Source organism: Rhinichthys klamathensis, unplaced genomic scaffold (genome assembly GCF_029890125.1).
Source record: "Rhinichthys klamathensis goyatoka isolate OS25496 unplaced genomic scaffold, OSU_Roscu_1.1 h1tg000370l_1, whole genome shotgun sequence".
NCBI classification, from domain to species: domain Eukaryota; kingdom Metazoa; phylum Chordata; class Actinopteri; order Cypriniformes; family Leuciscidae; genus Rhinichthys; species Rhinichthys klamathensis.
Window position 1 is genome coordinate 851,473 of NW_026606878.1, and position 25,629 is coordinate 877,101.

The window sequence follows — 25,629 nt, forward strand, 5'->3', positions numbered from 1 at the left end:
GCAATCCACTTGTTTGTGAGACACATTTGCTGCTGCAGTCACACCAGTTTCACAGAATGAGGGTTACCATCTAGCCACGAAAGAGTCACTGTTGCGATTTGATTTTCCAGCACTGTGAATAAAGGCACACACAGAACACTTAAAAGAGCCAAAAAAGTAATTCACTGTTTTCATTTGGAAATTTTTAAATACTAGAGCATAAATAAATCACAGATGGCCTTACTGTTCACCTTTACTGATCAGTTCATGATGTACTTTAAAAATGTTTTGTCTGTTGTTTCTTTGAATTGTCTTTCATGTGATGACATGTTAGAGAGCATTTCTTACTTAGCTGCTTTAGTACTATTGAGAGTCACCACCATCACTGTTTATTGTGTCTAAAATGTTACGGCTCATGTATGCTGGTGCAAATGCAAACGTGTCATTAAATATCTACATATTTATAAAACTGAACCGAGATCAGGTAAAAACCATATAGACATGGATTCGCAGAGATCACTCACGTCACGTGACTTTGGCAGTTTGATACTCGCTCTGAATCACTGGTTCAAAACAAATGATTCGCAAAGTTCTCGATTCACTAAGCAGTGTTTCTAAACGTCCATCACTAGTACATTCCTGAGTTTAGCTCCAACCTCATTAAAAACACCTGAAGCTAATCAAAGTCTTGAGGATTACTAGAAACTTCCAGGTAGGTGTTTCTTATTCAAATAAAACGATCTACTTGAATAAACAAGATATGCTATTTACAAGTGATGCATGTGTTATAAGTTTAAGTTTGACATGTAATTAATGAATAAAGTTCTTAATAACAGCACTTATGACTGTGTGTACATTTAGTATTTGGTAATATTTCAGTCACTCATTCCTCATTTCAGTAATCTGACTAATTTTTAATCGTTTGATGTACATGTGACTCAGTCGGTGTCATAAAGATTTTTTTCAAATCATCTAAAAATGACACAGAATTCTTGTCATACAAATGAACACAGTTAATGTGCAAGAAATTGTTAGGTGATTCATGTTCTTAAGCCAGTAAAATCTGACAAAGTCAAGAACACAAATCCACTCTAATACAGATTACAGGTGCTCAAACTAAACATAAGAAGAAAGATCAGTGGGCGATCAGCTGCTTATTCTATGTGAAATCCCGAGGTCAAATTTTTCAAGTTTTCCAGAGATCAAGTTTTGATCAAACTTTTAATAAAACCCCTTCCAGAACTCCACAGAACTCACTCCACAGAACTCACTCCACAGAACTCACTCCACAGAACTCACTCCACAGAACTCACTCCACAGAACTCACTCCACAGAACTCACTCCACAGAACTCACTCCACAGAACTCACTCCACAGAACTCACTCCACAGAACTCACTCCACAGACTCTGTGGTTCAGGAAATGAAGCGTAGCACTTTCGTCTTGGAGTCCTGTCCTGAGTTCAAATCCCACTATTTCTTACATTCAATTGCTGTCATTGTCAAAGTGGCCCAAACGCCAGTTTTCAGTGTGAAAGCCACAGTGGTGCAGTGGTTAAACACACGTTCTCTGGTGATGAAGCCTGAGATAGAGGCATGGGTTCAAACCCCACTATTGTTTACATTAAATTAAAGTCATTATAACCAACAAAGTGCCCGAAACGCCAGCCTTGAGTGTGAAAGCCACAGTGGTGCAGTGGCTAAACACACGTTCTCTGGTGATGAGGTGAGGATTCAAACCCCAGTTCAGCTTTTAAATCACAGGGCTTGTCCAGGTGAATAGTGAAATATAAGTTCCAGCACATGTCTCAGCAAGAGATCTGTGGCTCACAGATAAGAGCGCTGCCTCATGGTTTCAGAGGATGCTGGTTTGATCCCAGCCAGATCTCTGCGATACGAGTGAATGCTGTATGTGTGAAGGGGATGGGGACGCGTCGGGTCCCCCCCTGAACCCCGCCACAATGTCCAGCAGGGGTTATGCTTCTTGATCCAATCAAAAAGAAAAATTTAGCAGACTCAAAATTTGGGCCCGCCGTCCCTTCCCCACCTATTTCAGTTCTCATCATTTGCTTTTTAAAGGGGTGACCCTCCATAAAGAAAATGATGGCAACCTACATGTTTAGTGCCAAACAACAACATTCACACGTTACAAGTCTTACCCGTCCATCAGCAGAAGTCCATCATTACAGTCAATGTCTGTCCACACGTCCCACAGCTCTGCTTCTGATGACTGGACACTCCAAACACATCTAGTATTCTGTAGAGGAAACATACACACAGACATTACTCCATTGCACATCAGATTTTAAAAGTCAGTCTAAATAATAGTTCATAAATATAAGATGACATAACTTTATGCTGCCTAATAGACATATACAAAATATTAAGCACTGCAGCTCTACTAAAGCATGAAGTAGCAGGAACATCAGACTTAGGTAAAGTTGGTTTTATATTCGCACATTTGCGGACTTCCGTGTTCAATATCTCGTGACCTGAATATTGTTACTACACAAATAATATTGTTTTAATAATGTTTACTAATTTTCCTCAAAACGAGCTTTCCTTCACAGTGGACAAAATACATTGATCTCTATGCGCAGGCGGCTGAGAGACAGATCCGAAGGGTCCTGTCAGTAACAGTCAAAAACACACACTATAGTGTCACCAAATTCAGATCACACATCACTGCTGTCCTCCTGATGGTTAGGCTATATTATATATTATTTTTATGATTTGTAATTATGAAAAATGATACAATTAGAATGCATTTATCTAAACAAAGTGTTGTTATATAACCAGCAGGACAGCAGTGATGTGTGAATTGAATTTGGCAACAATACAGAGAATTACAGTGAAGTTTGTTTCCAAATTCAGATTACACATCACTGCAACTTTACCTAAGTGAACACTCCAACTGACTCTATTAACAAACATAATTCCAGTAGATTATTGCCTTCAGTAAGACTACAACAACAGCAATGACAAACCCCCCCCCCCACTAATTATTACTTTATATTATAAATATCTGATGGCGATCCATTAACAGCTTATCCATGTAAGTTAACGTAACAACATTTGTTTTTCTAAAGCTGTCAGTGAGTTCAGCATGTAAACACTGTCTGTCTGTGATAAACCTTCAATGAGATGCGACTGCCTTCATACATAATAAGCTGTCGAATAACAAGTACCTTGGGAAACAACCAGATTTAAGGACACCTTCATCAATATTAATTTAGTTGCTTTTAGTCCATGTGCGTTCATTTTGTAGTGTTCAACACAATCCATAATAATAACATGTATCTAAACGAACTGACAGACGAGCCCCTATGACATTTCAGCAGAACTATGTATCAATGACTTTTACAAAACGTAAGGACTTTTATAGCGTGTGCAAGTCATTTGATAAGAAAATGTCACTTAGTGCTGAAGGATACTTACTAGTGACACTCGTTTCCCGCTTTTTATCGCAGCGGGTCTCTCTGTTTGTGGAGCTGGAATATGTGCTGTTTAAAGACATTAAGTGTCTCTCACTGAGCTGTTATCTGCCAAATCTGTACTTAAAACTGCACGTGTTGTGGTGACTGTCATCAAGCGGCGTCATGTTGTTGTCAAGCATCCGAAGGTGTCAGTCAGACCGAGCGTGCTTCTACTTACGCCGCCTAGTGGAGAGGATGGAAAACTGCACTCCAGTTTCTGTCAAACGGATTCGTGTTAGTGCCGAGAGATTGAAAGTTGGTGGAGTTGACGTTTTAACTTAATTCCAAAACATCTCGCCTGCTTTAATATTTGCAAACTCAAAGCAAAAGTCTCTGTATATTTTGTACACTAAGACTAGGTGAAAAATAGGTGTTCATCTCGTGGCCAATAAGTGTATCTGCATCAAATTAAACCACAAAACTGAGGACTCGGAGGTGAGACATCCGAGTTTGGATTTTTATTCATTTAAAATTATATTTATCATGTATGTTCACAAGCCGGCCCCCATAATCACAATTTTTGGAATTTATGGTGCAGTATTACACATATCCTTTAAGACCTCAAACAAAACAAAAAACACTTCAGCTTTTCTTGGTTTAGTAATTTAGGTAAATTTTGGGGACAAATGGAGATTTAACCAATAACATTCACATCCACTGCCCTGTTACTTAATCTCTGAGCTCTTATAGTCCAATTCATTTTATTAATAAGAACAGATCATCTGAATGGGTAAACAGCAATGAATGACATGCAAGTGGTGACATTTTGTTTATTCAATAAATAAACACACAGGCACTAATTTACAGGTAAGGTAAATATTCAAACCATTTGATGATAAATTATGGCCATCTAGTTTAGTGGACATTTGGAATGACAAACATTCATGTACAACCTCTCTAATATCAACAGTGCAGCTTCACGTAGCTTCATCAAGTATTACTGTTAAGCAGGAAAGTAGGCTACAAAAACTAGTCAATCTAGATATACATAGACAAAAAAAGAAAAACACACTTAAAATAATGAACGCATTACATAATTTTAAATACATCATAAAAAACAAGAGTTGCTTAATCAGATTATTTCATGTTCTTAACTGCACCGAGACACAGATGAGGCTCAGGAACTTGCATGATGGATAAATACTGAAAAGGTGTTTTGATGCACGCAAGTCTATTCGATGAAGTTTGGACGATCCTGCATGCGGCATTTGTCCCTATATAAAGGAACATATCCACTAAAGTCAGTGTTTTGTGTCTTTTTGTTGTGCTGGAATTCCCATTCTGGTTACCATGGCAACAGTTCTGTTGTTCCAGTAGTGATGCTTCAGTTTGATCCCTCTTCCTGGTTCTCCAGAATGGGATCTGCATGGAAAAAAACAAATGGTCAGAGTACTTTCACTCCCTGTTAGCCTTCTAAATTACTTATCAAACATAGTCAGTACCTGTCAGCGTTCCAAGGGGCAGGACAGAATTGGTGCTGAGGTCTTGATTAAAGCTGCTTGTAGACGGAACCATGAGGACGGCTCCTTCACCCATCCCAGAACTCTCTACCGTTTCCTCCACTTTAGAAGAGTCTAGAGTCTAAACCAACGAAGAAGAATTATATTAACAGGAAGGAGGCATGAGAATTTTTGGAAGGAGTTTAGAAAAAGATGATACCTTTTCTCCTTGTATATCATTTGATCTCTCATCACTCTGTTCCTCTTCCCCAGAGTTGTTTTGGTTTTCCGAAGGCTCTTCCTTCACAAGCTCCTGCTCTCCCTCCAGCTCTGATTGGCCGAGAGGGTCCGAGAGGTCCTCTGAGGTCACCGTCTGGATGATAATGCCAGGGTGGGACATCTGAACGGTCACATTCTCAGTGTCAGTCTGATGAGGAAAGAGAAAATAATGTTGTTTTATTTCAATGAACAAATGTGTTTTTAATAGTTTTAGTTCACTATAATAGCCCTTATGCACACAAAAGTTTTACCGTGAGGCTGTGTAAAATAATCTGGTCTGGTGAAGACGGTGAAGCTGCAGCTGTGAGTGTGACCGTGGGATTGGCTGAGAGTGTGAGTGGGAGGCTCTGATTGGTTCCTGTTTGGAGGAAATAAGTTCCAGGGGTGCCAGTGGGCTGCAGGTGAAATGACTAGGGAGGAAATGACACGAATTATTAATAAATGCAGCTTGAAATTATTTAATAATAATCATAGTTTTTTTTCTGTTAATTAAATTAAATCTGAGACACTCACAGGCAGTAATTCAAAGGTCTGTAAGGCTCCGGAGTTCAATGTGATGGTTTCACTGTCTGAAGTACCGTTTGCACCGTCTGAAGAAGCTGTGTAAAGAGGAAATGAGCATTGTAACAGTTCGCATCTATTAAACTCACATAACCGCAATAATTCCTCTAGATGTCCCCTCAACCGGCAACCTGCAAGAAACATCACAAGCGGTTCACTGAAAGCACAGTCACATGATGCTTTTACTCACAGACATGTGTGATCTGCACTGGAATCTGGACCGGGATCTGCAGTGCAGTGACGGGGCTGGGCGACGCATTAGCCGATCGGGAACCAACCACCACGACTTTGTTCATCGTAGACGGCGGTGCCTCCACCACATCCTGCAGCCCTTTCAACAAGACTACACACACGGAGAACATTGCTTCAGAGTCTGAACTCACATTATAGCACACATGCTGAACTTTGAAGACTCACTGGGAAAGGGAAGTTCCTTGTGATTGGCCACTTGTCTTTTGATGGTCCACCATTTGCTACGGAGCCACTGAGGCGAGCGAACGCTGCTCCACCCACCAGACAGAATGTCCCAGTTAATGTCATTTTCATCGTCCACATCCAGCTCGGCTATCCTGCTCATACAGAGTTACGATTAATGATTCACATTTAGTTTGTGAACAGATTTACAGTGCCATCCATGCTGGCCCTTTTGCTGTGACCGACCTGCGTACAAGGTTGATATCGTCATCTTTGGTCCACTCTGTCCCACCGCTCTGTTTCCAGTTAAGGTAGTTGAGCCATTTGGAGCGGCACTGCTTCTCTGAACGAGTGCCGACAAGTTCAGCCACGGACGCCCAAGAGACTCCCTGAGTTACAACATCACCCGCCTCTGTGCCAGTCAACTCGTGGACCACCTCTGCCAGCCTTCTCTCTTCCTCCTCTGTCCATTTTCCTAACGCGTGGGAGTTTAAGAAGATATTAGTGTCACCCACACCTTTTTCAAAAGCAACATTTTTTTATAGTTGTGTATATATATTAGTGGTGTCAAACGATTAAAATATTTAATCGCGATTAATCGCATTAATGTCATAGTTAACTCGCGATTAATCGCAATTAATCGCACATTTTTATCTATTCTAAATGTCTCTTGATTTCTTTTTGTCCCATTGTTTTTTTCTCATTTTAATGCTCTTATCAACATGGAAAGGTGGATCGGCTTGCTTTGTGCAAATGTTTTTTTTATTGAAAACAACATTGGCATATACTGTGTTCAATTTCACACTAACATTCTCACTTGGAGCAAATAATCTCTCACACAATGTAACACTGTCCATCAATAAAAGGTTGAAAGAAATACTGACGATTGACGAGAGGGCGGAGAATTAGCATCAGCTGTGTGTGTGCTTGGCCATCAAGTGGTATTTCAGACTGGACGTGCTGCGATGATGATAGCTCAGTTCACAACGACAAAACACACAGATCACTTTGGTCTCGCCAATGGAACCATTTGGCAACTTTTTAAAATTAAACTTTCCATTCAGAATCTTATTGGCATCCATTTCGGCGTCTCGCGCTCGTCATCCACGGCTCGCAAGCCCAAACAAGTGTGTGCGGCGTGCCTGTTATTTTGTTTACGGTCTAGCTCTGCTTGCGCTTTGGTCGACGAAGCAACAAAACGTCCTCGCGCAGCCATTGAAATGAATGGGTTTCATAGCGCAGCGTCGCGCATGCCGCATCCTGTTGGAAAAGCATGTGAAAAAAACTACAAAGTTTGCTAGGCCAAAAAGGCCGTTAATCGCGCGATAAAAAAATGTATGCCGTTAAAATGGGTTTGCGTTAACGCCGTTAATAACGCATTTAACTGACAGCCCTAATATATATATATATATATATAATATATGTTAACGAATAATAGGTTTTATATATAAAATGTATAATAAATGTTATAATTTAGAATAATATTATACTAATGATTTTTTATATTTTTTAATTAATACAAAACTATTACAAAATTAGTTTTAATAAACATACATTATATATATATAACGATTAAATAAAACACTATTATTTATTTATTCATTAATAATTACTAGAACTATACTATATAATGATACTTATTTGTAATAATTAATTAATAAATTAAAATTTATGTGTAACACAAACATGTTTAAAATTCTTTAATCCATTATATATATATTTTATAAAAAAATAATACTATACATTTTTATGTTCTATATATTATATATACATTTAAATAAAACATAGAAATGTATCTTTAATATACTTTCAAATGGATATGTTTCTCCTAGTATAATAGAAACTAATATAAATGAAACTAATATAATAGAAAACACTAAAATGAACATTTGGGGGAACTGACCGGTGTTGCATGTGTCCTTCATGAGTCGGCAGCGGTCCTTCACAGACGATGCACTCCGGCCAAGTGCCGCCCCAATGGTAGCCCAGTCATTTCCATGTTTCTCCCTTAGCCTAATAACACACACACACACCGAAATCTGACAATGTAGACTCACAAATTCAGATTACACTAATGGCGTTCAAGATTGATAGTTCAACTTACTCTTTCAATTTATTGATCTCCTCATCAGTGTATCTAAATGACAAGAAAAGCACATATGAAATATTACAACAGACATTTTTGGTGTATATATGGTTTGTAAATCTGTTTTAACAGAGAAATAAAATCTACTATGTCCTTACTTGCCTACGTGGTTTCGGTTATCGTACATTCGTAGTACGCGTCTGTATACAGCAAACAGTGGTCTGTTCAAACCGCACGCTATACTGCGGTAAAAATCCTTCCGCTCCTCTTTTGACATCTCAAAGATGATCTCCGCAGGGTCCTGGATCCCTCGGTTCTGAGTTTGGAAGCACAGACGGATGAAGAGTGAGGGTGCAAATCAAAGATGGCACCACCAGCAAATGTGATGCATTCATAAACCATACTCACCTTTAGATAATGCTCTATATTGCTCATCAGGAGATCAATCTCCTCTTTTGACCACATACCCTGCTTCCATTTGTGACCTGAGGGTATATGACAAATACTATGACTGCGCATATTGATATCAGGTCCGATATTTCTAATGCTGAGTTTGTATGATAATACAGATCTGTATATATGCAGAATATGCCAAACGTACCCTTGTTAACCAGTGTGTCTTTATCCTCTTTCGTGGTGAACCAGGCTTGACTGACAGCGGATACATCTTCACCTTTCTTTTGCCCAGGAGAATCATTATCCTGTTGACAGACAAAGTTTTACATCTGTCTTGATTATTTAAAATAAATAAATAATATATATTAAATCATGCAAAGCTAGCACTGAAAGGTGATACTCATAAACATATGATTTTGGGTTCCTACCGGTGTTTCAGAAGGATCATCTGATTCCAGCTCCCCATCTCTCATCTCTGTAGCAGTCATTGTCACCTCGAAGCTTTCATCACCTTCTGTAACTGAAATCAGCACAAACCAGTTCATAAAATATCCATCTTTACAGTTTAGTGCAAGTGATGGGTGCAATTTCTCCAAATGATTTTGTGTGTGTAATTTTTAAGTTAAATATTAAAATATTATCAGTAAATAAATGTCATTATTTGTTATTTAGACATGATATAGTCAAATCAAGTCACCTTTATTTATATAGCGCTTTATACAATACAGAATGAACGCTTTATACGAACGAACACGGTGTGATTATGATTCAGGCTGCATCACCACATAGACATGCATTTATAAATATTACATTAAAATTTGTAATTGCTGACAGGAACATTTTCAGGAAAATGATTTAAAACCAGTCAATATTTGCATTATCATTTGGCATAAACTGTGTACACACACATGTCCATGTGTGTTTCTACTCACTTGGCAGAGTGACAACAGAGTACTCGGTTGAGGTAGAGTCCTGAGGGTCTTCTCCGTCTTCATGGGAAAGCCGCAGTCGTTTGTGAACAGGTTCAGTGGTCCCGTCTGAACCCAGGTCTTCCACATCTACATGTCCAAAACACGCAAGAATATTATAGAAACAAATACTTTCAATACAAGACAAAATGTCTTGTAAAGCACAATAGAATGAGGTCACAGGTTAGTTTTACCATTTTGAGGGCAGTGCAGAATTATGTTTCCATCAGTGTCCTGAGTAAATGTGACAGAATTGATGGATTCAATGGTCACAGTTGCCGGGACATCCCCTGTGTTCATGCTCAGCCTACAGGTTAATTAATTGACACAAACAAACAAACACACACACACACACACACACACACACACACACACACACACACACACACACACACACACAGACTCACTTATAATATGCTAAAGGTAAGCATAATCACTTTATTTGAATTGTATATTCATTAAACTAATGTAAAATGTTGCCATTTTAATTCAGACAGTTTGCTACTGTATATATTTTCACCATAGATCCACAAGACATTTAAGCCAGTGCACTGCAAACTTGAATGAAACACACAAATGCACGACTCGAGACCATGTTAAGGACATTTTTGTGGACAAAGTGAATAATATCAGCATTAAATAATATTATACACCATTCTGAGTATTGCCTTGTTGTTAATTTCCTATCATCTCATTTAATAAGCAGATGAGGAATAATGAGACGCCATTTTTATGTGTATCATGACGCCTTGAAGCAGCGACGACATTTAATCGATGTGGGAGCATTGTTTTTTAACGTAAAGAATAAAACAATACAGGTCCAGCGCACAGGGGCGAGCGAAAGTGAAATTTAGCTATGATTTTGGTACTTACTTCCTGTTTTGGGTACGGGGACTTCGCAGTGACCAGGATGAAGGCAAATACCAGGATGGAGGAAAATACGCTTTTTTTTCTTCCTCTCCTCATTCAGAGCGGAAGTATCTACAGAAGCCCGGTGGTGACTTCCGTTTATTTATTTATTTATTCTTTTTGCTCGAGTGTGAGTCTGTCTAAAGTGCACGTTTATGTGACTTGTCACCTTATATCTACATAATACTCGTCTGTAGAATTAAAGTTTTTACTATGTAGGTTAAACAGACGTATTCGAATTACAGCAGATGCATTGAAACGATATCAGATTGGTGGCTGTATCAGCAGCGCCATCTGCTGTTTATTATGGGGCTTGTTCAAATCAAATATTGATTTATTCATTTGTTTATTTATCTAGAAAAACACTGTCAGAACATTTATGAGCTGAAATTTGATATACAATACTTTACTTGATTTCAAATCAACAACGAAATATTTTTGCTGCAACAATTTTGAAATGAAAATGTGTGATTTTCCTTTTCCTTTTCCTTTTGTTATAGTGTGAAAGTTATTATGATCACCGGTGATAGTCTTACAAGATTCTTGCAAAAAAAATAAAATAAAGAACGAAGGGTCTGTTTTACAGTCATACAGAATATATATATATATATATATATATATATATATATATATATATATATATATATATATATACCGGTATATATATATATATATATATATATATATATATATATATATATATATATATATACACTACTGTTCAAAAGTTTGGGGTCAGTGAGAATTTTATTTTTATTTTTTGGAGGAAAGAAATCAATACTTTTATTTATCAAGGAATAATTAATTTGATCGAAAGTGAGATTTGATTGAACATTTATAATGTTACAAAAGTCTTTTGAACTTCCTATTCATCGAAGAATCCAAAAAAAAAAAAAAAAACTGTACAACTGACAGACCAACAACTGTTTCAACAACTGTTTCAAGCCATGGTTAGCAGAAGAGAATTCTTTTAAAAGTATTTAAAATCGTACCGACCCCAAACTTTTGAACGGTAGTGTATATATATATATATATATATATATATAGAGAGAGAGAGAGAGAGAGAGAGAGAGAGAGAGAGAGAGAGAGAGAGAGAGAGAGAGAGAGAGAGAGAGAGGTTGACTTGTTTTGTTTAGATCATGACAGTCAGTAAATAAATGAGATTGTGTAATGGTGTAATATTACTGAATTATTTATTATGCATTGTCTCTCTGGTGCCCTTCCAACATGACTGTCTTACTGAGGGTCACTGTAAATAATAAAAGAGCATCGTGTGAGTGTTCAACTTTTTATGCATTAACAAAGCATCATAGACCATTGAACAATGCTATATGCCAGGCATTTTATAAGCTATTGTATTTATATTATAAATACACAGTTAGGTTTTTTTAGTGGTACATTGTCATTTGTGAATCCTTAATGCTTGAGGTATTACAAAAAGATTAACTTGGCCTAAATAAAAGATGTGAATTGACACAGGGAGACTAGACTAGCGTGACGTCAGACGCTCCCTGTCAATCAAAGCCCCGTAAGCGCAACTACAGTAGGAGCTTATCGTTGAACAGAGAGCAGCGTGTTCGCATCTCAGTCTGTAGTTTATGCATAGACATCGCGAAACCTCGTTATCTTTACTTAGATCCTTGGCATTCCTTGTATTTCTGTAATTCCTGCCTTTATGAGATGGAGAAGAGGGCGCTTTGGACACCCTGTTATTTTGTGCGCTTTGTAACCCTCTTCCTCTGCGCACGAGCGTCAGTGAATCTGCCACAGTGTAAAGAGGTAAACGACAACATGCCACCTTTCTGTAAAATATTTTAAATATCACGACCATTTTAAACCAGTCACAACCTATACAAATCTTGTTCCTGCTTATGATATAACTATTTAAAATGCATTCTAAAATGTTATACGGATGATATTGCTGTGAGCTTCTAAAATGCTTATTGTTATTATGTATCATTCATTTTTAATACACAAACATAACGGTTATTTTTGAACATTATACGCGATGAAAAAGAAAAAAGAACATCTTGTTATTGACATTAAAATGGTTAGATCCGAGACTGACGAGGATCCTATAATATGATGACGCGGTCTCAGCTGACCAATCAGATGACAGCTCGATTACTGTGCGTTATGCGCTGCAGTTGTTTTAGAGCTTGTAAAATGGATTCATACGAACTTATAACATTTTTATACAACGCGAATGAGCTCTCTGGATCTCCACCCTCTATTTGATTTGAAAAGACTGCTGTTGTTCTTGTACAAGTACACTGATTTGCCTCATCCATGTTTGCCCACAAAGAAAAAAAGGATGAATTCTGGGCAGAATGACAGCCTCAGTTACCATTTGCTTTTAATGTATAGAAAACGTTCTTTATATCTAAAATACGGGTTCGGAACAACATGGGGTGAGTAATGATGACAGAATCTTAATTTTGGGGTGAACTGTTCCTTTAAGAGCATATGTGAGGGAGGCTGGTTGGGGCAATAGTGGCAGGTGCAGGTGCATCATTAGTGATAATGTGTGTGCTGTAACCAAGCATTACCAGATGACAAGCACCTCCATGGGGATGCATTTATCACCTTACTGAAGGCAGTGTAGCCAACAACTTCATTACACTCTATTATACAGCATTTGGTGCTATACTAAGTTATGTAATTTAATGCATGGCATATGCTCTTCCTTTGTGTGTGTGTATCCAGTGGCTTTGTGTGTGTAGTAGGCCCCTAAAGGACAGGAGAACAATCAGTGTGTGTTTCAGGGCATTGAACACAAACTGATTTGCATAACACATCTGTCAACAAAGACGCAGCACACACAGGAGGTATTTAGTGGCCTCATTATTTCAGGTTGTTATCAGTGTAAATCAGACTCTAATACATTACCATCCACAACCAATAGCAATGAGTGATCGTCATGACAACAATTGCAGGGCTCCTGGCTGTTGCCCTGGTGACTGTCCGGGGACAGAAGGCAGACAGACAGATTGTACCAATCCCCCCTCCCATCGTACACACACACACACACACACACACACACACAATATCTGGCTATCTGTTATATGTGCCTGGGAGTTTGAGTGTTTTGGAAACAGGAAAAGATCAGATAGGGCTGAGTGGGGTAAGATGTGTCACCTGCTTAATCTGAAAAATGTCAGAAATTTTGTCACGTGACCATATGTTTAGAAAGGCCACATTCTGTAAAGCTGCCTGTGTTTTTGATTAGAGCACATGAGAAAAAAGATGAGCATTTTTTATATGAAAGGTACATGTATCCAGGATTATATATATTTCTTGCTGCTGAATGTACAACCATGCCAATTATTTTGCTAAAGATTACCCTTATATATATATTTTATTTTAATTACTTTATTTTGTTTTAATTAAATGTTTTATTTTGTTTTGTTTTATACAGAATGATAGTTGTGCAGTAAAGGGATAAATTGTGCCATTGGCTCAAATAAAATAATCATTGTGCTTTGCCACTAAATCAAACACTATTACAAAATGTGCAAAAACAATTCACTGCTGTAAATGTCTGAATAGGTCAATGTGTATATGTTTCAGACATATGTTGAGTAGTCGTAACAAACATTACAAAAAAAAACCCCTTAATTAATCTTTATATAAATATTAATCTTTTCTTTGCCCCAAAAACCCCCCCAGAATTAGTCCCGTTTAATGACCGTAACGTGTGTTTGATGTAGTATGTCTGAATATGTCGATATCTGTGTGTGTTTCAGACAGATTACTACTTTGAGTACACAGAGTGTGACAGCACAGGCTCCAGATGGAGAGTTGCCATTCCTCACAGACAGGGGAGCTGCACGGGCCTGCCAGAGCCAGTCAGAGGCACAGACTGCAGTAAGAAAACAACCAAATATAGACACGCTTAATGAAAATGCACTACATTACTTGACATATCAAACCAAGTGGCTTTTAATTTAAAGTCAAACCACACTATGCATGCTCAAAATTAAGATAAAAAAGTATTTGGATCAATTATAGTAATTTAAGTATTTGAAGTATTTCATGTTCATAATTATTATTTTATACTTTAATATTTTTTACTTCATGCATACATAAAATCCCAGGTTTTTAAAAGTAATTGCAAAACTAGATCATAAAAAAACGCTGAAGTTAGTTTTGAGAAAAGCTCTGGGAGCATTTCCTTGGTTTTATATTTAGTTAGTTATCAAAAGTACTTGTCAAGTGAAGTGACGGCCAGGCCAAGTATGGCAACACACACTCGGAATATGTCCTCTGCGTTTAACCCATCCAAGTTAGTGCACACACATTAGGAGCAGTGATTAGTGAACACACACACACACACACAGAGCAGTGGGGCACCTCAGTCGTTTCCTGCCGGCATTGAGAATCGAACCCGCAACCTCGGCTTACCAGTCTGACTCTCTAATCCATTAGGCCACGACTGCCCCCAATAACAATAACATTCATGGCATGTGTACACTATTAAAAATAAAGGTTTTAAAAGGAGGATTTCACAGCATTGCCATTGAAGAACCATTTTTGGTTCCTCAAAGAACCTTTAATTGAACCGTTTTCTTAGTGTGAAGGGCATTTTAATCATCATTCGTACAATTATGGAAAGGTTCCATGAATGTTAAAAGTTGAACATGGAACCATCGATGCCAATAAAGAACCTTTATTTTGAAGAGTGTATTGCGTCAGTATGCAAACACAGTCTGTTCTTATTTGTTTGCACAGCTTTTTCTTGTGAAGCTGGGGAGTTTTTGGAGATGTCCTCCCAGCAGTGCACATCATGTGCGGCTGGCTCTTATTCGCTGGGCAGTGGTGTGCGTTTCGACCAGTGGGATTCCATCCCTGCAGGATTCAGCAGTCTGGCCACATACATGGACTCAGGAGGTTCAGGAGACGACTCAATGACCTGCAACAAGTCAGTGCCAAGTTGCAGGCCAATCTGAAATATATATTCTGTTTATATATCAGTATATTCTTTTCTAGGCTTGGATCTACCTGTTTACACTGTGTTATTCAATTGCAGTTCTTCATGGACAGCTCAGGGAACTCACTTGGAATCCAATCGTGACGACTGCACAGTGTCGCTGGTGTACGCGGTGCATCTCATGAAGCAGGGATCCGTCTCCTTTGACTATCAATATGTCGACAGCAACGTCTTCTTCGAGTTCTTTGTGTGTTTTACTTTATACATCTTGCAGTTTATTCTACAAATGCGTTATAAGCGAAAATATAACTCCAAAAAAAAAAAACCTTTGGTACAGATTCAGAATGACCAATGTCAGGAGATGGACCAGACAGGGAGTGAGAAATGGATCAAACTCACCACCAGCGGAGAATGGGGAACACATACGGTTAGGAATCTTGCATATTATATTAATATTGAATAATTTGGAAGTAAATTGACATCTAATGTAGCTTTTGTATGTCACAGGTAAATCTGAAGACGGGAACGAATATTCTGTATTGGAGAACCACGGGAATGCTCTTGGGTGGCAAACCAGTGAAGCCGGTCCTTTTAAAGAGCATCCAGATCGAAGGTGTGAGATTCTACCAATATAATGTCAAATTGTGTGACTCATACCCTTCTTAATGGCAAATCAATTATACTTTTACATGTTTTGTGAGCAGGTGTGGCGTACACGTCAGAGTGTTTTCCGTGCAGGCCGGGCACCTTCAGTAAAACTCCAGGCTCTTCCTCATGTGACCTTTGTCTCAGGAATACTTACTCTGGAAAGGGAGCCAGTTCGTGTACACATTGCTCCGAGACACAGTATTCCCGTACGAATGCAGATGATTTCTTACATTCTTTGTTGTGCCAAACGAACTACTGTACATATGGCTTACTGTTAACAGTTCATTTTAGCATGAATCAAATACAATCCAGTAACTTAAACACACCTTTCTCAGCGCACGTTTGTGTGTGATGTTTTTCTACATGTGTGCATGTTCTAGAGGAGGGATGGTCGCGGTGTAAAGAGAGGCCTCCTTGTTCAGAGAAAGATTATTTTCAGATCCACACGGCCTGTGATGGTGAAGGCAAGGTAGGATTTAATGCAGAATGTGTTTTGTTGTAAATGTTGTGTGGATCATTTGTTAATTGTTAATATTACGGTATCATTTTAGACCCAGATACTGTACAGGTGGGTGGAGCCTCAGGTGTGTGTGGAGAATGTGACCGGTGCGGTGACACTGCCACCTTCTGCAGAGAAAGAGGACTGTCCACCCTGTAATCCAGGCTTCTACATGCACAACTCTTCTACCTGTTTACCTTGCCCAAAAGGGACTTATTCGGATGGTACCGCAGGTATATAGACACACACATAAACATAGATACATACTTGTGTGTATTATTAAGTTACACTTTTGGTATACTGGTACTGTAACGGAGATTTAATTTGGCACAGAATGTCAAAGATGCCCGGGAGGAACTGAACCTTCTTTAGGATATGAATACAAGTGGTGGAACATCCTTCCGAGGAATATGAAAACATCTTGTTTTAATGTGGGCAACTCTAAATGTGATGAAATGAATGGTAAGTGTAATACAAATTTGTATATATATATATATATATATATATATATATATATATATATATATATATAGAGAGAGAGAGAGAGAGAGAGAGAGAGAGAGAGAGAGAGAGAGAGAGAGAGAGAGACAGAGAGAGCATATTATGTATATCATATTTGCTTCTGTAGGTTGGGAGGTGGCTGGCGACCATATTCGTAGTGGAGTGGGTGGCTCAGATAACGATTACCTCATCTTAAATTTACGAGTGCCTGGATTCAAGTGAGTCAAATCTACAATTCTAGTGTAAAAATTCTGGCGGTGCACCTAACATTTACAGATGTTCACCTTTTATCTCTCTCAGACTTCCTACTTCTGTGGACGATGCTTCAGCTACTGAGTTTGGCCGAATCACATTTATCTTTGAGACCAACTGCAGCGCAGACTGTGAACTCTATTTCATGATAGTAAGACAAAACAATAACATAAATAGCATGTGAAAAACATTATGCAGTATGCATAGATAAATAAAAAATGTAGTATGCTACCTCACAATGTTCCATATTTAATTCAGCAGGTGGCCCAATCATTATGATACATGAAGTTCTTTAATGAATCAATGTCTTCTCTGTAGGATGTAAACAGGAAGAGCACAAATGTTGTGGAATCATGGGTAGGGAGTAAACTCAGACAAGCATACACCCACATTATGACCAAAAATGCTTCTGTGTCTTACACATGGGCTTTCCAACGTACCAACAAAGCCATTGATGTAAGTGTTCACCGGAAATGAGTCTAAAGTACCTTTTTGTTGCATGGAAAACGTTCTCATTCGCTGTCTGTCTCTCCCAGATGCGTCACTATGTAAATGACATCGCAAAGATCTACTCAATCACGGTGACAAATGCGATGGATGGCTCAGCGTCGGGTTGCCACGCCTGTGCAATGATGAGTCAGCAGGACGGCTCTTCTTGTGTCCCCTGTCCTGCCGGACACTTCATCAACAAAGACACTAACCAGTGCCAGGAGTGCCCGTCCAACACCTTCCTCTCCGGGCATCACATCTATGGGCTCGAGGCTTGTCAGCCCTGCGGTCCTGGTAGCAAGAGCAACAAGGTAAGAGTAAAATCAGAAGAAATGCATGACTATATAACTATATATAACATCCAAAATGTGTTTTTTTGTGTGTGTGTTTGTGTCCAGGAACACTCTGTGTGTTTCAACGACTGCACCTTCTCGCACATGGATCAGAACCGAACCTTGACCTACGACTTGAGTGCCTTAAATTCAGTGGGGTCAATCATGAACGGGCCTAGTTTCACCTCCAAGGGAACCAAATACTACCACCAGTTTAACATCAGTCTATGTGGGGCTGAGGTACTCTCACATACAAACATCTCTATTTTTAACTGACTTCAGTCTAGCTAATAATAGATTGCTTTAATAGAAAATAGAAACAGGAACAATTGCTTTTTTTTTTACTTCTTAAGAGGATCTATAGTCAGCTTGCACTTTTTACTCTCTGTCGCAGGGGAAGAAGGTGGCGGTATGCACTGACAATGTCACAGATCTGTCTAGTAAGGACGTGCAAAATGAATCCGCTGACCTCAACAATTTCGTTGAGACTTTTGTGTGCCAATCTACCATCATTCCTGCAGATGGGCGGGGCTTCAGAACAGCCCTGTCGTCTCAGTCCATCAGCCTGGCTGACACTTTCCTTGGTGAGATTATGTGGTCTGTAACCTTATTTAATGTTATTTAACAAACAGTACCATTCAGAAGCTTGGGGACGGTGAGATGTTTTTGAAACAAGTCTCTAATGCTCACCAAAGCTACATTTATTTGATTAAGATTTTTAAATATTATTAAAATATGGAATCTCTGTTTTCTATTTTAATATATTTTAAAATATAATTTATTCCTGTAATTGCAAAGCTGAATTTTCAGCATGATTACTCCAGTCTTCAGTGTCACATGATCCTCCAGAAATCATTCAATCAAGAAACTCTGCTCTGCTACTCTGAACTACTCCCACTGCTCTGTAGAAACCATGATTAAAAAAAAAGATTCTTTGATGAATAGAGAGTTCAAAAGAACAGAATTTATTTGAAATCTTTAGTAGCATTATAAATGACTTTACTGTCACTTTTGATCAATTTAATGCATCCTTGCTGACTCCAAACTTTTAAATGGGAGTGTACGTTAAATTACTTGAATGTAATTTGATGTCAGTCTGTTATCTCCTTCACTAAGCAAGTCTGCTCAGGGATCAGTGTCAAGCCTGTGTCAATGCCTTTGTCACAGCGAAACCCTTAACCTGCAATAATCTACAACAGGGGTTCTCAGGGGTCCTCAAGATCCACTTTCCAGAATTTAGCTCCAATCTTGATCAAACTCTCCTGCCTATAACTTCCTAGGCTGTGTCCGAAATCACCCCCTAAATAGGGCACTATGTGAGGGGACAGACTTTTATAATGGTGCTCGAAACAATAGTGGACCTTATCGAGCGCACTCATTTAATCCCATAATGCACTGCAACAACGAGTGTACAACCAATCTACAAACTACGCAAAAGCGGCAGCCTTTCTGGCACACTTAGTGTCTGAATTCGCTCACTCGTTGTCATTCACTCCCTCAAGTGAACTATATTAGTGGACTAATGTAGGGAATGGTAAATGAGGGTATAGGGGGCAATTTTAGACACAGCCCAAGTAAAAAAATAATACCTTGATTAGCTTGTTGAGTTGGGTTAGAGCAAATCTCGGCAGACCTTGAGGGCCAGAGTCGAGAACCCCTGATCTACAATAAAGGGTGTTTTTCACTGCACTTTTGTGTTTAGTTCCCTTCAGAATAGAGGTGTTTGAATTGCTTACATGTGTCTCATTTTCTTCATGCTTCCATTTCTCAGGAGCTTCTGTTGATAACAGTCTGGATGGGGTCACTGCCAGCACAGACCTCTTCTCTGAGTCTTCACGGAAAGTTCCAGATATCAACTTCTTCTATCGGTAAATGAAGAAAGATTATATTAGATTGTTAAAAATTCTTAGTTGATGTGTGCAATGATATTACATTAATAACATGAATGTTTTTTTCTCAGCTCTCCACAGCCCACAGCATCCTGTCTGAACGGCCGTAGCACAGTCGTGACTCTGCGTTGCAGTCCTGAAAAGAGCACACGCGGGGAGCTCACTGTGCCAAGGTGCATTTATTCAGTTTGACATAACTCTTTTCCATTTAATGTTCCATTAAAATGTGCATAGCAGAGTAGCTCAGTAAATTGAGAAAAACGTTTTTTTTTTTAAATGGATAATCTATTTTTAAATAAAACCCAAACAGGACGTGTAACAAAAGTCAGTTACATTATTTGTAGGGTGAATTATCATCAAAGCTCAACAAATGAAATATCACCCATGAGTGAAATTCAGTTATTAATATCTACGCTAATACGAATACCAGTGAAGGCTTGCAAGCCAGTTGCAAATATGCAATGAATATAAAATTGCCAGACCGATTAATTACATTTACAAACATTTTCTTTGCTTAAAGAAAAGACACATTAATCACAAAGTTTTTAATGGAAGCTTGTTTCTGCCACGGAATACAACTATTTAAAAGATAATTGTGACTTTTGACTTTATAACTCGCAATTGCGAGTTATAAAGTCAGAATTGCGAGTTATAAAGTCAGAATTTAAGATATAAGAGATATAAACTTGCAATTGCGAGAACTGAAATGAAACCTCACAATTTTTCCCTCAGACTTTATAACTCGTATATAAATTGCAAGTTTATATATAAGTGGTTACAAGTGACTATTTTTATGAGTGAAATCATTCACTTAATAGATTCATTCAAGAACACTGATTCAATCAGCAGTGCCTCACCACTACTTTGTGTGTCTTTGGAGACGCGTAATCGTCAATTCTAGTACTTTGGCTTAGTTTGGAACTATTTTTGTTAGCAGAGCAAAAAATATACAAAGTAACTCCCGATATTGTGTCTAAAATATTCTTTCGTTTAAATGTTTAATTATATAAAAAGAGTTTGATCGGAAGCAACAGCACTCTTGCTTGTGTGACATTTCTTGATTGTGTGTTTGTGTGTGTTTAGCAAGTGCCCAGCAGGTACATGTAATGGCTGTGAGTTTCATTTCCTCTGGGAGAGCTCTAGTGCTTGTCCTCTCTGCACTGAAGCTGACTATCACTCAATAGAAGGAGCGTGCAAAGGAGGAGTGCAGGTACATCTCTAACTGTACCACAAATGTATCTAGTACAATTTATTTGACGTCTTTTATGATCTTTCATTCGTCTATCTCATAACAGGACACTCTCTATGTGTGGAACGAGCCAAAACTCTGCACTAAAGGAGTTCCGCTCCTGAACAAGACCTCTGCCCACTGTGAGGTGGTCGGCCAATGGCTGAAGGCCGGAATTGGGGGCGGAGCCTTCATGGCCGCACTCTTGGTTTCTCTCACATGCTATTTCTGGAAAAAGAACAAGAGGTAAACAAGCTGTCAATGGAAACTTAGCTTCAGATATAAAAAGTGCTTTTTAATTTTGTATATCTTTTTCTTTTTTGAATAGGCTTGAATATAAATACTCCAGACTAGTGATGTCAGCCAATAAGGACTGTGAGCTGCCAGCAGCGGACAGTTGTGCACTAGCAGAGGGGGAGGGGGAGGAGAATGATGACGATGTCGTTTACTCAAATACTCCTTCGTTACTGGGTAAACTGAAAGCTATCGCGAGCAAGGTCAGTTACTTGTCAAATTTAATTTCTGTGATTTAAAAACATATATATTTTACACTACCATTTAAAAGTTTGGGGTCGGTAAGAAGTCTCTTCTGCTCAGCCAGGTTGCATTTGTTTGATGAAAAATACAGTAAAGTCAGTAATATTGTGAAATATAATTTAAAATAACTGTTTTCTATTTTAATATATGTTATGAATGCTTAATATGCTGTTTTGGTGCATAAGACACTTTTCTTAAAATGATCAATGTTGAAAACAGTTGTGCTCCTCAATATTTTTGTGGAAACCATGATATTTATTTGACACTTTTGATCAGTTTAATGCATCCTTGCTGAATAAAAGTATAACTTTTTTTTACTGATCTTAAACTTTTGTAGAGTAATGCATAGAAATTGTAAACAAACAAGTAAACAAATGTACTTGAATGAATGGGTATTATATGGTAGCTGATATTATTAACATATTACTGGAAGCGCAACAAAATTTTACCACCTACAGTCATATTATATAATAAAAACAAGAAGTATTTTTTTAGAAATATAAAAAAAACCACACCAATTCGCTCACTCATGAGGCAGCAGTATATACACTGCCTGGCCAAAAAAAAAAGTCACTGTTTGGATTTAAAGCTGCAGTCTTCAGTTTTTCCTCTTTATCGCCATCTCTGTTCAAAATCTGCAATTGCAGTTATTCTGAGAATTATGTACTTTACGTGAGTTGTGCCGCGACACGGCACAGCGCGGATGAATCCAATGTTTGAGGACGGTGTGCGGCTGTCAGTCGCCGCGCCGGTGTGGATACTGGCATTCAGAATCACAGATTATTCTTTTTGGAAGTATGACCAACATAATAATTTTCACCGGAAAATTTCATCTGAACATGTAAGTGACATCCACTTTTGTACTGGTTCTAACCAACTAAGGGGAAAAAATCATTGCAGTAAATCGCGCTGATTAAATCTAACAATCGCTTATCATATCACGTAAAACCGTGCAAATTATACTTTGTTCTCAAACTGTTAGTGTTCAACATCAGCATTGCGTGACTACATTTAATGCCCTTCCGATATTTATCCTTGTTTTCGCATGGGCCGGTTGCAGTGTCTTTTTTTCTGTAGCCACTCCGAAGTCTTTTGCATTTTACAACGGGTGAATCTCCAGTTGTCACTGGTGATTGTCGTTTGAACCTTTCTGGATCCACCATCAAATTGATAAGTTTAATTATATCAAGTGCTGTGAGAAAAGTCTATAAATCTCCACCTCCAGCATCCTCACATGCAATATAGCTTATACTAGCCGAGACTCATCCTATGTGTACAGATGTGACGTAATGACGCAAAGACATGCTCGAATCTCCCACGGAAATCCACCAGTACCACTGGAATTAAAAACATTATTACAAGCTTACCGCTTTGAATCGAGCTAAGGCAAGCAGATAGTTTTGAACACTGGCTGGTTATGTATTTTGCTCCAAAAAATATTTTGGATAATTTTTAACCCAAAAAAGCTACGGACTGCAGCTTTAAATTTGAGCCAGATGAATCTTGACTTTGTGATTCTGGAATATGGCCATAATGTGTCTTCCTACATAGTTATTGAAGAAATGAAAAGCTACATGCTCCATCAATTAGGGTATAATAATATAATACACATATAACATGCTAGAAACACAATCATCACAGTAATAATGGTCCAGTCATAAACTCTTAAGCATTTGCCTATTTAAATCCAAACAGTGACTTTTTTGGGGGGCTGTTTTGGGTATGTAGCAGAAAAGGAAACAAGACCTCAAGAAAACAACTTTTGTTGAAATTGAGATTATAAGAAAATTAAGTTGACAAAATAAGACATCAAAAATAATTCATGGCATCTTGGAGCTTCTGTAATAAACTGAGAGATGGTACAAGCTTTCTGTGGTAATTGACAGCATACCACACAGAGCTTTTGTGTTGTTTGTGTTGTCATTTCATTGTTTTATTTACCTTTGTTTGGCTGCAGGCAGATGGAGACAACAGCGAGTCAGTACAGCTGAAGTCTTCTCAGTCAGAGAGATGGGTTTGGGGATAACTGGAGAAAAAGAGGACCACTGCTGATGGAGAAAAAGAGACAAATACTCATGGAGTTTTCAGTGTTTTGACACTCCTTTTTCAGTTTCTCAATATTTACAGCCATCCCCCGTCAAAAGTCCTAGAACTATCTCTGTAGAGACTCAATACAATGTTTTGTGAGACAAAAAGCAGGAAATCTCTCTCTCTCTAAAATTAAACTTAACCCTATAAAGTAACTGCGTCACATATATATTTATATATACTGCTAGGACATGTCAAAAGCAAAGATACCACAAGGCATTGTTCTCTGAAACACATAACAATATACCACACACATCCATCCAAGCACGGGGGCATCAGAGACACATTTGAATCGTGTGTGTGTGTGTGTGAACAATTGAAACCAATGATGAAACCATATGTTTGCATGTATGCGAATAAGAGTATGTTTGAGAGAATATCTTTTAAGTTATATATTTCACACACTAACATTCACACAACTATATCCAGTGTTTGGCCAACAGATGGAGACAGAGACTAATCACCAAACAGCAGCTTTAGTTTCATCTCAATGCCAAACATCACACAGCAGATCTAAAAGAGACAACAAAGGCCCTTCCTTCATGTATTGCAGAGAGGTCCATCCTCTCTCCACATCTCTCTTCTGGGGAGAACAAGAGACAATACAGTTTTCTACTTTGTATTTTGTATTGTTGTGTATTTTGAGCTGTATAAAGTTGTTATAATATATGTTTTGTTTTACTCCCTAATTCCGTTTATGCTTTAATAAAATTTAAGAGCGCTTTAAACGTGAAGCAAGTGTGTTAAAGTGTACAGAAACGCACTCCAGACTACAAGCTACCTGAACCATTTCACCAGAAGATCCTTCAAATAAATAAATAAAGGTCCACGGTCTACGCACCAGCAAGGATATTTATCATAGAAAAACAGGATGTGACTCACCTACAGTAGCTCATTCCTTGTTTACCTAATTGAAAAACCTTAAGTTTGAGAAAGAGATCAATTATCTGGACATCCCATGGTGTGAGAGTTACTAGACAACCAATAGACAAATACAGTTTGCACTCTATAAAATTAGCATAAAGGCATAAAAACAAAACATCAAACTGGCCACTGACATTCATTGATTTAACATGTTTGCACAATGTATTTACATTACATCATTATTATTCAGCTTTGCTAGTGCTTAACTGTAATGTATGCTGGAATATGAATAATTCATAAAACATGAATAATATTTTTCCTAGTTTTTGGAGGCAGATATTTTGTAATATATTTATGTCAGACAAGAACAGTTTATTTAAAACATTTTTCTTTTTATTTAAAATAATATGTTGGTTAAACAGTAATGCAGATATATCACATGGTAATAAATTATCCAGATAATTCAATACTTTGTAATGATGCAGCTATTTAATCTGTGGATTAAAATATACCTTTAGACCTCAAAAACTGATTACGAGTAGGAACGTATTTTAGGAAAATGACAGAAACAGCTCGCCGAGGTTATGGCTTATAGGTTAACTCTCATTGCACTCTTTCAGGTGTCATTGCATGATGCTGTTTGTTTTCAGGAGAGGCCGTTATTAGGTCTTTCTCTATTTCCTAACCTCTATATCCTGCATCCTTTGATCTCATCTCCCTCTCTTCCCTGACGGTAGGCGGAGTAGGATAGCTCGTTTGCCTCCTGGCAGTACAGATGCACTTTGAAAAGATCAGTGAGCGAGAAAACAAAGAGAGTAGACAAGGACGAGAAGAGAGTCACCAGGACACAAAGCCCCAGAGCGAGCA

At 38.2% G+C, this 25,629-nt stretch overlaps 2 protein-coding genes across 2 annotated transcripts; one reads left to right on the forward strand and one right to left on the reverse strand.

Annotated features, from left to right (window-relative positions):
- Positions 1–4,211: 4,211 nt before the first annotated feature.
- Positions 4,212–10,585, reverse strand: dmtf1 (cyclin D binding myb-like transcription factor 1). Its single transcript, XM_056233441.1, has 17 exons — positions 10,470–10,585; positions 9,791–9,903; positions 9,561–9,686; positions 9,057–9,148; positions 8,834–8,933; positions 8,641–8,717; positions 8,391–8,548; positions 8,251–8,283; positions 8,050–8,159; positions 6,393–6,621; positions 6,150–6,301; positions 5,923–6,075; positions 5,685–5,770; positions 5,423–5,581; positions 5,113–5,319; positions 4,896–5,034; positions 4,212–4,815 (listed from the first exon to the last, which is right to left on the reverse strand). The coding sequence occupies exons 2-17, from the start codon at positions 9,894–9,896 to the stop codon at positions 4,778–4,780; spliced, it is 1,965 nt and encodes a 654-aa protein (XP_056089416.1). The 5' UTR covers positions 9,897–9,903; positions 10,470–10,585; the 3' UTR covers positions 4,212–4,777.
- Positions 10,586–12,017: 1,432 nt separating this feature from the next.
- Positions 12,018–23,896, forward strand: elapor2b (endosome-lysosome associated apoptosis and autophagy regulator family member 2b). Its single transcript, XM_056233423.1, has 22 exons — positions 12,018–12,284; positions 14,252–14,372; positions 15,237–15,426; positions 15,535–15,682; positions 15,773–15,862; positions 15,943–16,048; positions 16,140–16,289; positions 16,464–16,552; positions 16,635–16,815; positions 16,916–17,044; positions 17,211–17,301; positions 17,384–17,486; positions 17,654–17,791; positions 17,872–18,135; positions 18,223–18,396; positions 18,551–18,740; positions 19,928–20,024; positions 20,117–20,218; positions 21,129–21,255; positions 21,341–21,519; positions 21,602–21,770; positions 23,768–23,896. Exons 1-22 carry the CDS (start codon positions 12,186–12,188, stop codon positions 23,834–23,836), a joined length of 3,006 nt encoding a protein of 1,001 aa, XP_056089398.1. The 5' UTR covers positions 12,018–12,185; the 3' UTR covers positions 23,837–23,896.
- The last annotated feature ends 1,733 nt before the right edge of the window (positions 23,897–25,629 follow it).

Bases quoted from the DNA above. Each gene is read 5' to 3' on its own strand.
- dmtf1 (XM_056233441.1), bottom strand. From the start codon at position 9,896: ATGAACACAGGGGATGTCCCGGCAACTGTGACCATTGAATCCATCAAT. The intron at 8,160-8,250 runs GTAAGTTGAACT...GTGTGTTATTAG, and splicing joins GAGATCAATAAATTGAAAGA to GCTAAGGGAGAAACATGGAA. The intron at 5,771-5,922 runs GTGAGTAAAAGC...CTCTTTACACAG, and splicing joins AGTGCAGATCACACATGTCT to CTTCTTCAGACGGTGCAAAC.
- elapor2b (XM_056233423.1), top strand. From the start codon at position 12,186: ATGGAGAAGAGGGCGCTTTGGACACCCTGTTATTTTGTGCGCTTTGTA. The intron at 17,792-17,871 runs GTAAGTGTTCAC...TGTCTCTCCCAG, and splicing joins GTACCAACAAAGCCATTGAT to ATGCGTCACTATGTAAATGA. The intron at 18,741-19,927 runs GTGAGATTATGT...TCCATTTCTCAG, and splicing joins CCTGGCTGACACTTTCCTTG to GAGCTTCTGTTGATAACAGT.